At 34.6% G+C, this 13,063-nt stretch overlaps 2 protein-coding genes across 5 annotated transcripts in view; one reads left to right on the forward strand and one right to left on the reverse strand.

The window, feature by feature from the left end:
• LOC129248101 (glutathione-specific gamma-glutamylcyclotransferase 1) overlaps positions 1-9,338 on the forward strand; it is a 35,894-nt gene extending 26,556 nt beyond the window's left edge. For 3 of the 4 annotated variants that reach the window (XM_054887538.1, XM_054887553.1, XM_054887545.1), the window contains 3 exons: positions 2,574-2,624; positions 8,280-8,358; positions 8,431-9,338. In XM_054887538.1, the coding sequence (XP_054743513.1) occupies positions 2,574-2,624; positions 8,280-8,358; positions 8,431-8,867 (567 nt within the window). In that variant the 3' untranslated portion in view covers positions 8,868-9,338. The remainder of the gene's footprint in view (positions 1-2,573; positions 2,625-8,279; positions 8,359-8,430) is intronic. The other variant, XM_054887559.1, reaches the window with a different exon arrangement.
• Positions 9,339-10,096: 758 nt separating this feature from the next.
• LOC129235510 (26S proteasome non-ATPase regulatory subunit 13) lies at positions 10,097-11,951 on the reverse strand. The gene is made up of 7 exons (XM_054869397.1): positions 11,744-11,951; positions 11,540-11,653; positions 11,321-11,456; positions 10,944-11,246; positions 10,768-10,859; positions 10,447-10,711; positions 10,097-10,375 (listed from the first exon to the last, which is right to left on the reverse strand). Exons 1-7 carry the CDS (start codon positions 11,851-11,853, stop codon positions 10,247-10,249), a joined length of 1,149 nt encoding a protein of 382 aa, XP_054725372.1. The 5' UTR covers positions 11,854-11,951; the 3' UTR covers positions 10,097-10,246.
• Positions 11,952-13,063: the final 1,112 nt, after the last annotated feature.

The raw sequence follows: 13,063 nt of genomic DNA on the forward strand, positions 1-13,063 counted from the left end.
GCCGAGAGTGTTCGTGAATCACCAGTTCACCGTCGTTCTCAACAATTGGACATTTCGGAGACATCATTGAGACGAATTTTGCGTAAAGACCTTGGTATGACGCCATATGGCAGCCATATGAATGAAGTTGTGTTCCATCATTAACCGGAAGGATTGTACTTCAAAATAAAAAAAAAAGTTTGGAAAAATATTGAGTAGTTTCTTTTTTATAGCATTTTTAATTCCGTAAAGTTATATGGCGGACCCTTTATATGTATTTAATTTGTAATCGAATTAATAAATTTATTAAACATATAATTTCATAAATAATAAATGCAATAAAATAAATAAAAAATAAAATTTTAGCCATTTATCTGAGACTTGAACCTGGGATATCGGATCGACATACCTATAAACGTGCTATTATTAGGCTACGAAGGCAATGAAAATAAATTAAGTTAAATACAAGTTTTGCTTATACAATTTTTGCTGAAAAAAAACAATGAGAGTGACAAGGATAGCTGAGAAAATGTACGTACACAACAAAATCAAACACATATTCAAAATATGTACGTACGCTAATACAGGGATTTTTTAAGAGCTTGAGAATTTAAAATGATAATACAAAACAGAAATATAGTATTGTTAGCATTTTTTTCTATTATAATCTGGTAGATAATTGCATGCCATTTATTTTTTTTAATATGATATCCGGCATATGTGTGCTCCCGCTAAGAGTTACATGTCTACTCGATTAGTCCAAATTTTGGCTCCCCTTTCCTTTAAATCGGAATAATAAATCTTAATGGGTCTAATCAGCAAAAATGCCACGCAAAGTATGGTTATTTGGCTTCAAATCTTGAAAGAGCTCTATTTTACAAGCCAAGATCATTACTGAAAATTTTCCACGCAGTCGAAGGACAAGTCCTTGCGATTTATTTTTTCAAAACAACAACCGATGCTATGCACAGAATGTTCCGATTTGTATAGGGTTTCCGTATTTCGGAACTAATCTCTCATAGAATTTTTGTTTACATGCATATATTGCATAAACCTACAAAATAGGCATGTCTATAAGCCAAAATGTTTAAAAAATCATATAACTAATTTCCAGACAGCAGCAAATAAAAAATTACTCAACTGATTCGAGCACCGCTTTTTTGCTGGACAACTTTGAATTGTTTACTATCACTCTGCATTAATCAAATTTATCAATTATTTCCTGTTACTATTAAAACTTTGCAAACAAGGAAAAGTAAAAATAAAAAAATAGCCTTTTGGGGGTGTTCGCGGGGTGTCAAACTCCACTTAACGCGATAGACAAAAATAATCAGGCAAAGCACAGACAAAAAATGTGTCTGCTGATTTGTTATTGTGTTGATTACTACTGCTTCGTATGCACTTGTTTTCTTTGCCTTACCGGCAACGCACGTCGGGTATTTGCTAGTATATTTGTATGTACATATGTATGTGTTGTCAATAAGTGTATGGTGTACACTAATAGAGAACTTTCAGCTATGTAGAGAAGTTGGATCTACGAGGGCGGTTCAATTAGTACCCGTGTTTGATGACAGAGGGCGTTCCTGATGGAAGTCGGTGTTAGCATCGTGTGCTGCCATCTATCAAACGACGGCAAAACAAATTTCATACTGATTGATAGTTAGTTTGGATTTGGGAACTATTCGAGTAAGACGTGTTTCGTGACTTTCGCTAAGACGGAAAAGAGATAAGAGTAAATCATTCAAAAAGTCCACGACATGATTTCCGCTGGTCGACGAACGAAAGTGCACCAAGTAACAGAGGCCATAGGTGCGTTCAAACGAGAAAGTCATCGATGAAACAGAGGCGTATTTGTGAGAGTTTGACAAATACTATTTTTGGAGGAGAAAAAAAAAATGGCCGGAGAGCTGGGAGAAGTGTATCTTTCTTAAAGGGGACTTTGTTGAAAAGTACAAAAAAAAGTTTAAAAAAAATGGTGTTTTCATTTCTAACACGGGCACTTATTGAACCCCCCTTGTAGACACTAGTAGTCCACGTGTCCCTAAGTAGAAATTTATTTGCCTAGTTGGCTTCTGTTTTAATATTATTACGAAAGAGTATAAACAAGATGATTGGGTTGCAAACGTTTCTAAAGTGTTTTCCTAATCATTTCTTTTTAATATGTACTTATAATTTACAATCAAGTAGTATTTATTTATAAACAAATATTTAAGAGAGTCTACTACTCAGAGTAACCTATTTCCCGAGCACTAATAATACGAATACTCGTCCAAAGCAAAGCGTGCCAGGCTTTTCAGTCAAGGTCGCACACGTTTGAATGAAAATACGTTTATATGTACATACATATGCATATACAAACGCATATACAGTAGAAATGCAGGCGGATCATCAAATTGTGATTCGTCGCCAATGTGATAGGCGTAAGGCTTTGTTTATTGCAGTACACGCCTTGTTGAGAATGCATTTTAATGCTTACATTAATAAACGTATGGTATTATTTGTTTATACGTATTTCATATATGATCGTGTTATAAATATCTGACAACAATGCTTACTATTTAACATATTTTGTTTTTCTCTTTATTATTTCACAGCCTGGCCGCGTGGCGACACTCATTGAAGACAAAGAGGTGGGTGACAATAATGTGAGTACAATGTACGATATAATGCAGTACAATATAACACTACCATATTTCATACAGCCATAAATACACTCGTGTTCGAAATAATGGAACGCAACGGATTACGAAATTAATTTTTTTTTTATTTAATTTGTTTTTTATAAAGGTATATTATAATACATTCTACAACAAAGCCCATGTAACTCAAAGCTCCAAACTTGGCACCAAATTCACAAAAATTAAACTAATTTAAAAAAAATTGTCATCTTTTTAATCGGAATCTTTAGAAAATTTTAAGGCATGCAGTTTCATAGCCCATTCAGTTTTAGTATAATAAAGTTTAAGTTCGAGATCGCTCAAAAATTGGTTTTGTACTCGTAGCAGTTGCGCAATGACAATCGAAAAATAATAAAGGGGTTTCCAATAACAGCTGTTAAGAATGAATGGATTGCGCTATCGAGAGATGATTAACGATTTTTTATGGCCGGAATTGGATGGTATTGATTTGGACAACGTTTATTTTCAACAAGACGGCGCTACGTGCCACACAAGCAACGAAACCATTGATCTTTTACGGGAAAAGTTTCCGGACCGTGTTATCTCTCGAAGAAGTGATCATAATTGGCCACCGAAATCTTGTTATTTAACACCTTGTGACTCTTTTCTTTGGGGCCACGTGAAAAAGAAAGTCTACGCCAACAGCCCAGCGTCGATTCAAGACCTCAAAGATGGAATTCGTGAGGCTATAGAGGACATAGGGCAGCCACTTTACAATTCGGTTATAAAAAATTTCATGAAAAAGATATTGTCCTGTAAGCGTGCTCGTGGTGGTCATTTGTCTGATGTTATTTCCCCCTATTAACGGCATACCTTCCTCTTTATAATGAAATAAACATCCGATCATTTATATTAAAAAATAGCATTTTTCTTTGAATATCAAAATAACACCTCTTATTGGAAAACGCTTTAGTTACAGCGGCGCTCCAGTAAATAGAATGGTATGATTGCAGGGCCTTTTGTTAAACTGAAAATTCGTTATATCGGAAACTCAAATTAAATATTTACACTTAGTGACAGTATTTATTATTTCATTTACAAAAAATGCCATACATGCATAATAAAGAAAAAACAATACAAGATAATAAAACCCAAAATTGTCAGACTTCGCGGTGTACTTTGTGTTCTAGGGAATTTGAGATCGAGTGTTTCTGGCAAGCTTTTGAATAAAAGTTGTTTGCTCTGCATTTCTTAAAGCAGTCGATGACATCAGTAGGCTTTTTTCTTTTATGATATCATCTTCCTCATGTTCTCTTCAATGAACAGTCCAAAAAATTATGTACCAAAAACTAACGTAGTTTTCAATTTTATGAGCAGTTGAGTTTTTTGTCGTAAAATAGTCAAAGGCAATGAAAGCGCAAAGCATTCGTAATATGCATAGAAAAAAGTGATCGTTGTACAAGTGTTGCTTTTATATTTTGCGCCCAAATAATGATAACAGTAAAATAGTAATGAAAAAGGCTTTATTGTTTTTGAAAATATGCTCCTTGGAAGTCAACATACTTCTGCATTTGTTTGAACCAATTGTCAAACCACTTTTGACACGCAGAAGTGGATACCTCCAAAAACGAGCATTTTAAAGGCTTCAATAGGTTCTTAAGATCTTGCAAAAATTCACCCTGCAAAGATCGACGGCCATGTTGGAACTCATCATACCAGCGTTTCACAGTAGCTAAGTGTGATGCTTGGAACGCAAAGGGTCGAAGTCAAACGATCAAGGCAATGTCTCGACAATCCGCGTCGAAAATCGTAATAAATCATCGCACAAAAATTTTCTCGAATTAATTCCATTTTTTGGGCGAGATGAAATTTGTAACTTACTGAAAAAAAAAGAAATAAAGATCATAAGTGAAAGCTTAGACTAATAAATACCACACACTAACGAATTACAACTCATCACAAGTTTGCAAAGGCGGAAAATATAAAAGGCAACCTTCGTATCGACATTCGTTAAGCTTGAGCACTACTGCATGCAGATTTTCTTTTATCAATTGGTGAAGTCTATCTAGAATCTGCATCTATTAATAACTAGCAGATACCCAATTTTCCGTGCCGAGCCTCAAGAGTAAAAAGTTGAAAGTAAAGCTCTAAAAATTTTATCAGTACTAGCACAGATTATTTGAGCCAACGGAAAACAATTTTACAGCAAACAAAAATTGGAAAAAATAGGTTTTCCCGTTTCTTGACTCTAGAAAGATTACCTTATGACACACAGATACGTAAAAGATGCCTAAGAAACGCACGATTTTCTAATACTTTTACCCTAATATTAAATACTTATGGTATACAAAATGGCGCAAATGAACCATCTAATCCATTTTGGCATAACCTTTTTACTAAATAAAAATAATAATTTTTAGTGATGGAAATCTTTATTTTGATCTTTACGCGGTTCATTACTTGTTTTCTTGTATACTGCAACAGCCTACCTCACAAGTGTCAATTATGATTGGCGTACGACGCCATTTACGAAACTTATAAATCTTTCGACAGCGTGATTAATTTTGTGCCACCTTGTATAGTTAATGCGGTAATTTGAAAGGCTTGGAATATTTTTAAAAATAAAATGTAAAGTTTTTATAAATTGGGGTATTTAAAGACTTTTAAACATAAATCACTACAACATTTAGAAAAAATTAACAGCGATATACGAGGTGTGTTCAAAAAATAACGCGAATTTTCGAATTTCCTGGGCTATCTTCATTCGTCTTTCGATTATTATTTCTTTATACAATATTAGTACACTCGCCTCGAAGATATATTTACGGTTTTAGCAATATATTTAGTATGTTTAGTTTGCTTGTGAGAGGCATAAATAAGACGCTTTTCTGATATCGACACTTGGCTCTCCTGGACTCTTCCACTGGGACGATTAGGCCTTGGTTTCGATTCATAACCATATACGAAAGTCGAATGTACGTAGCCCACGAAATTTGAAAATTCGCCTTATTTTTTGAACACACATCGTAATCATCGAGAGCGCGCCTCTGCGACGTACATTATATTTTTAGGGCTAAAAGCAACTCTTCCACCAAATTTATTAGAATTATTATTTGGTTAGAAAATCACCTTGGCAAAATTTTACGATTTCGCGTTTTTGGTTGTACCAATATAAAATGTCTCGCGCATTTTTAATTTATAAAAAGATGTCACGCTTTTTTTATCAGAAATCTCTTAGTATCAAACTATTTCTCTCGTAACCAAAATCATCTTTGAGGCTATACATATCTTCCTTAACTCTTTGTATCAATCACAAATCTTTAGATATTATTTCTCTACTATCTAGAAAATACTTACGTCTCTCCTATTTTGTTTTAAATTAAGTAAACCTACCTGCATGCCCCCATAGTCATTTCAATTTTTCCTCGCTTTTTTTACAATAAATAAAATAACTTTAATAAACTATCCCGAAAATTCTAAAAATTTGCTCGCAACGCATTTAGTTTTTCCTGTAATAAGCGAAATGAATTGTGGCAACGAATTTGACTGACAGCAAAATGGATTATAGTCCTCTTATTTTCGCCAAGCGTTAGCGAATTTGTAAAATAGTGAGTTATACCAATTTTATGAGATACAGCGGAGAATCTTGCTCGATAGCCTTGTTGTTGCTTTCACATGCAAATTTTTCGTCAAGTGAACCGAGCAGAGAAGTGGCGAATAGAATAGGCCTTATGTGTATTAGAGTCGAAGGCGTCCAATTTGTGCAATTTTGCGCAAATTTTTATAGATGGTGTTTGTTATTATATCAAATTAAAGGCAAAAAATAAATGGAATTTAAATTAATAGAGTCAATTTAAATGCACCCATACCTTTTCGATAAAACCTGAAAAGAGTAGAGAAATGGCTAGGCTTTATCAAGTTGTCCATAAATTCTATTAAAACTCTCTTCTCCATCTATATGCGGCAACACTTTCATTGTGGCACCACGGCGCGTTTTACACGCCACGTCAGTGAAATATGTTGGCGCAACGGACCCATTATGACAGCCCTTTAACGAAATATACTACTTGTGAACTATACAGTTTTCAGGCGGGTTGGTGTCGAAATTCTGTATGTACAAAATTCTAAAAACAAAATTCTGCTTTTTAAAAGTTTGCTTTTTAAAATTCTGTTTTTAAAAATTCTGCTTTTTTTAAATTCTGCTTTTTTTAAATTCTGCTTTCTAAAATTCTGCTTTCAAAATTCTGTATTACAAAATTCTGTATTAAAATATAATGTTAACAATGTTAAAGAGGTAATGTAATTATTTAATTTATTATTATTATTTTTTTTTATTATTATTCGAGATATTAAATAAAAAAAAATAATAATAATAATAATAATTTTTTCTTCAGTTTCGATAGAATCCACAGTATTTTTGCGTAGAACTTCTTTTCGCGTGGGCGGCCTTTGGCCGCGCTTCAAAAAAATAACCCTCATCAGTCCGACTCCGGCTACGCAATCCACCGTATTTTTGCGTAGAACTCCTTTCCGTGTTAAAATCATTGAGGCCTTTCAGCCTTTTTTTATTCAATATCTCGAAAACTAAGCGAGATATCAAAAAATTTTACTCATTCATTTCGTTTTCTTTTGTCGAGTTCTATAAGAATCCGCCATAAGATTTCGGCGCCACGGAAACAGCAGAATCCCCTCGTACATACCTATGTACATACCAACATTAATTATAGTTTATAACAGTTATACATTGGTATGTACATATGTTTGCAATCAAATATTACCTGGAGATGAGAACTTTGACTCTCTTCTTGTATGACGAAAATCACAAAACTTGAATAAAGCATAAATAATTCGCATTAAACATGCAGAATTTTGAAAAAGCAGAATTTTGAAAAAGCAGAATTTTAGAAAGCAGAATTTTAAAAAAGCAGAATTTTTTTGCAATTTACAGAATTTTGTCACCCAGAATTTTGTAATACGGAATAATGACACGCTCCCTTTTCAGGCTTTGTGTACCAAAAACCACGTGTTCACAAAAAAGAAAATAGGTGTTTTTGTGGCGCGTGTTCAAATTTCCTGATGTAAGCCCCATTCCGTGTGAGAAGTTCGCACAAACATGTGAATGTGTGAAATTCTAACTTGTCAATGTCTAATATTACTCTGGCACGTTTCCGTAGACAACCAAACGCACGAAAACTCGATTACTCTCTTTTGTTTAGGGCGTTTGGCGGATTTCCTCGGAATATAGGCGAAGTACAAATTTCACCACATTTGCACCTTTTTACGCCTTGATACTTTCTATCATAGGCCCGGGGACTTTCCCCAGGGTTAATATTAGAGTTACTAAGAACTCGTGTGTGACCCCGAGAAACAAGCATAGAAGATTCAAACAACCATCACCAAACACATTCACACTAACTCACTCACTTTGTATTTCACACACCACTTTACGAAAAAGCACTTGTGAATTATTGAACGGTAGTGCATGAATGAAATCACACTTATTTGTAGCATACTTATAGACGCATTCAAATAAGGGAATTGGAAGTATTTCTTATTGGCTGAGATAAAGAAAATGAATGGCATTATTTGAAAATAAAGATAAGAAAATAATAAATAAATAATTATAACTAGAAATGTAATCGTGTAACTTTTATTTTAAATTATTTATTTCTCCTATTGCAGGGCATAACTTGGGGTTGTGCTTATAAAATATCCGGCAACACAGCATTGGATTATCTGAAGCAACGGGAATGCACGTTAGGTGAGTCTAAACTCCTATTATTTTCGGCTAACTATAATTTTATGAATTATTTCTCACATTTCTCAATTTTAGGAGGCTACATTGTTCTCGAAACGAAATTCTTCCCACGCATCGCTTCGTTTGATACACCATTCAGCGGTGAAGCTTTTCCTGTACTGGTGTATGTGGCCACGCCCGAGAATGATCTTTGGCTTGGCGAGGACACACTCGACAATATAGCCGAACAGATTGTGGAGTGTCGTGGAGCGAGTGGTCACAATGTCGAGTATGTATTGCGTTTGAGCAATTTTATTCGCGAGGAAATCCCGGATGTTGTGGATCCGCATCTGTTCGAACTGGAAAATTTGGTTATGGAAAAGTTGCATAAACGTCAAATACCGCTGTGGACTGTGATGGGCGCTACGCCGGAACGTATACGTCGCGACTCGCACGAGGATATCAAACGCGCACCCACATTCGAATTCACATCGCGCATTCCGGAGCGCAGATTGCGTTGCTTGAATATTTGATTTGAGATTGCTAGGCATGGCGGTACGCGATTCAAGGGTCTAATAGGCCATAATAAGGCTGGCTGTAATATATTTTTCTTTTTGATACATGTATAAATATATGTAAATGTTAATTCAACATACATATGTACATAAATGCATTGCAGTACACATTACTGAATATGAAAATAATTTTAGTGTTGATTGCAGAAAAATATTACACTGACTGCGGATTATCTTGCATTCATTTTCAGAAACAATTAGCTTTCAATGTAAACGTAATGTATTTTGTACTAAGATATTAGAATATGAAATTTTGTAAGATTAACTGTTGTAAGAGAGATACTATCTGTGGCTTCTGCGCACATTATATTAATGCTATATTGTTGATAAAATTTGAAAATAGCTTCGCGATTAGGAATAAATGAGAAAATACTATAGGAAACAACTTTGTACTAAATAATAAAAACAAATACCAAAACAATGAATAAAGGATGTTTTCACTTCCACTCATGTACGCCTATGATGATCAAGAAAAAAATAGTTTATTACAAAATTATTTGAAGCCCTAGACACATTTAACCTCTACCGCAATTTTCTGCCTTCAAAACCCATTTTCGTAAAGGCAGATCAACTAATTTAATTGAACTCACAGCGCTATTAGATAAAATTTTCGCACCGAATACAAAATATGTATGTATGTATGTACAACCACAACGATTTAAATGAAACACTATTTTTAGTACGATTCGCGCAACCTCGTTGCGTTGTAACAACAGAAACATTTTCCATACATGTTAGAGAAATACTGCTGAATTGGCACTCATTGACTGAATATAAATCCCGGTCGTTCCAGTAACGTAGAACGGACAGTCCTGAAAACTTGGTATCCTCTGGTGAAACACAAATGAGGGACCTTCAATTTTGAGCCGACTCCGAACGGCAAATGGTTTTTTATGAGGAGCTTTTTCATGGCAGAAATGCATTCGGAGGTTTGCCAATGTCTGCCGAAGAGCGATCGCTATTAAAAACAGCTTGTTCTTCATTTCGCTGTTTCATGCCTATGCATATAGCAATAGCGCCTAAACTACCATACAATACAAATCAATCAAATACTAAATTTAAACACGACCTGAAACTGTTGCTTAAAAATCTAAATATACTCAAAATATTGAAAAACTTAAAATAATGAATTGAATGCAGTTCAGCAAAGCCGCTCCTGAGAGGTAAGGAATTTCCAAAACATATACTTTTCTACAGTTGGTTCGTGTACTTTTAATCTGCAAAATGTATTACAACAGCTGTACCTCATGAGTACATTGCTATTTATTTTATATTTTTAAGCTAAATTAATAATAAGAGAAAACACTTCAAAGTTAAGACTCCAAAGTAAGTAATTATTAATTGGTTAAAATTTCAACGGCACGCGTTTCCATCAGTTTCTCCATTGATGTTATAGACGCCATCCATTGATCTAAGATTGTGGCCATGCCGGCAATTTGTTTGCGTCCCAATACTCGTGGTTGCACCTAAGATGAAATCATAAAAAACAAGTTAATATTAATTCTGAATATATTTTATTTTTCAATTTGGTAATCACCCAGGACATATTCACCACACCAGCAACTTGATCTATTTCCCCGCGTACTAAGTCTTGCGCCAGCGCTTTCATTATCAGCAATTCAACTTCGTTTAGAGGCAACGTTGTCTCTTTTGCGATTTCTTCAAAAGAGATTGAACGTTGAATGGCTGAACGCTGGAATGTCATTTCCATTAAACAAAGTAGTGAGATCTTTTGACGCAGTTTAACTTCTTGTGCCGCCAAGTCGGGAATTTTCGCCCAAATACTTTTCATCTCGTTAAATCTGTTATTGTAAAAACATACGTAATAAAACACACACTTGAAATCTTGAATTCTTACTTTGGGATATTGCCGGTATTAAAAGCTTTCAACAATTCTACCAACCATTCATTGTCTGTACCCTTCAGTGATTCCAGAATGGGATGCGCTAACTATATTTAATTAAAAAAAAAAAAAACAAAAAACAAAGTTTGCTATTGTATTTACTTTAAATATGATTTAGAATGGCAACATACCAATTCACCAATATTGTAAATTCCATCACCTAGCAACGCTGCCAGACCAAGGAAAAAGGCTTGCTGCGCCCACTGATCTTTTGGATAATCATCTATAGAACAACCAAGGAACTGCAATCCACAACGGTAGTAATCACTGTGTTTGCCCACACGACGGTAGTATTGTGAGGCTAGCATGTAAAATTTTCCATGCACCGGTGTCACATTTCCGGCCTCTTCTAACACATCACGAAGTTCCTCGATAATTTTCTTTGTGGCATCCAAATCATTAAGATTTGTCAAGTAAATGTTACCTTGCAATACCTGAAAATTTGAGTAAAAACTTCATTGAATAAGCAGCAAAACTTCACGGAATGCGTTTTCTTTTTTAATTTTACCCGGATGTACCAAACAGCCTCATCGCATATATTCACTTTATCCTTCAACTTATCCAAAAACTCGACAGCTTCCTTTTTATCTGAAATATGTTCCACCACCACTTCGAGTATTTCCACTAGGCCATAGGGGTTTATCCTGCATTACAAAGTTTATAAATGTATAGCCTAACTATATAAACATAACCTCAACTGAAGGCTTGTAACTTTAAATTTACTTACTTCATTTCGAAGGAAGATATGAAGTTTTGGTACAACTGTAACAATGTATCCTCATTTTGCAGAGCTGGATGGCGCACAAATCGCATCAGCAATATGGTCAATTCGTTCCACAATCTAAGTATAGAGTTTAATAATTAATTAAAAGTAGAAAAAGAGAATTCCGCTGAACGTATCATATTTGGCGTCCAGGAACTTTTTTCATACTTCTCATTGTACAAAACCTCAATAGTCGTCCACTCTGATGCAAGCTCTTTGTTTGTTGTCCTCTTTTGCAATGCTAAATATGCTGATACATTTACGTTTGGCGCTGCCATTGTGCGAATAGAAATTATCTTATATTTCCTTTCGATAAAAACAAAATACTCTACAATTAATGTTCACTTAAAAATTTTGCAAATCACAGAGTAGAGCAGTTTGTCAAACAAATGTCAAAATTCAGAATTCCATAATTCGGCTGTGAGTTTCCCAAAAAGGAGCTTTGTGTAAAGACAGAGAGTTGGTGCTATTGCACGCTAGGTGCAAGTACTGTCTACTTCGTCACTGATGTGGCAGTTGCCCACCAATGCCCTCGAGGCTTGTATCACTTGTTTTGTGCTCGGTTTTGGGAGATATTTAAAATTTTCAATCAAGAGAAGGTTAGTGTGGAGAGAAAGTATTTTAATTGATGAATTTTCGTCGCAGATTTATATTCAAAAGGTGCAATTTCTAGATCCAATTAAATAAAATTAAAAAAAAGTCGAATCAGCTGTTTTGCTGTTTCTACTGTGTTGATGGGCTTGGCCGCACCATACTCTGAGTTTTTCTTGGCTGTTGTGATGGTAGAACATAACAGTATTCTCTTTAATAATTTTAGGCACTTCAGTTGAAGTGTTTGGCTCAATACCAGCAATTGTTCACAGTAGATATCAGGAACAATTGTTTGACCAGCTGGTACCAGCCATAACGGGCTATTCCAATACCACTAACAGCAATGTCTTGCTTGGCGTCAATTCTTTTTGTAGAGCCAGGTTCTCTACATGTTTACCTTAGTTTCATTGACTTTTTCAGCAATCATAAACAAAGATGAATTTTTTCTTTGACATCGATAATTTCAAAACGAAAACAGGCAAACATTGTTTACAAACATTGATTCTAATTAGGTTCAATTGGATTTTGAGAAGTGACTTTTTTGGCCAAGTTTTTTTAGCGGAACGTAACTTTTTCTTTTCTTTATGTTTTTGAGCACAGCTTTTCATATAACAAATGAGGCAAAATGTTAAGTTAAGACAAGTTAAGATAATTACGTTACGTTACGTCAGTTTTCAATTAGTGTTTTTTCTCAGTTTTCTTGTGTTCAATTGAGTATTCTTCTTACAGGAGGTCGATCATAACTCTAAACTTGGTCAATGTATATTTCTTTTATGTAATAAAGTTTTGAAGCAGAATAAGTGATGTAAAAAATAAATCATATATTGATATAAATTACGAACTACAGAATCTAAATTGCCTGCATTCTCCAATTGGCAACTTTGGAATGTAAGTGGA

Source organism: Anastrepha obliqua, chromosome 1 (genome assembly GCF_027943255.1).
Source record: "Anastrepha obliqua isolate idAnaObli1 chromosome 1, idAnaObli1_1.0, whole genome shotgun sequence".
Classification (NCBI taxonomy): domain Eukaryota; kingdom Metazoa; phylum Arthropoda; class Insecta; order Diptera; family Tephritidae; genus Anastrepha; species Anastrepha obliqua.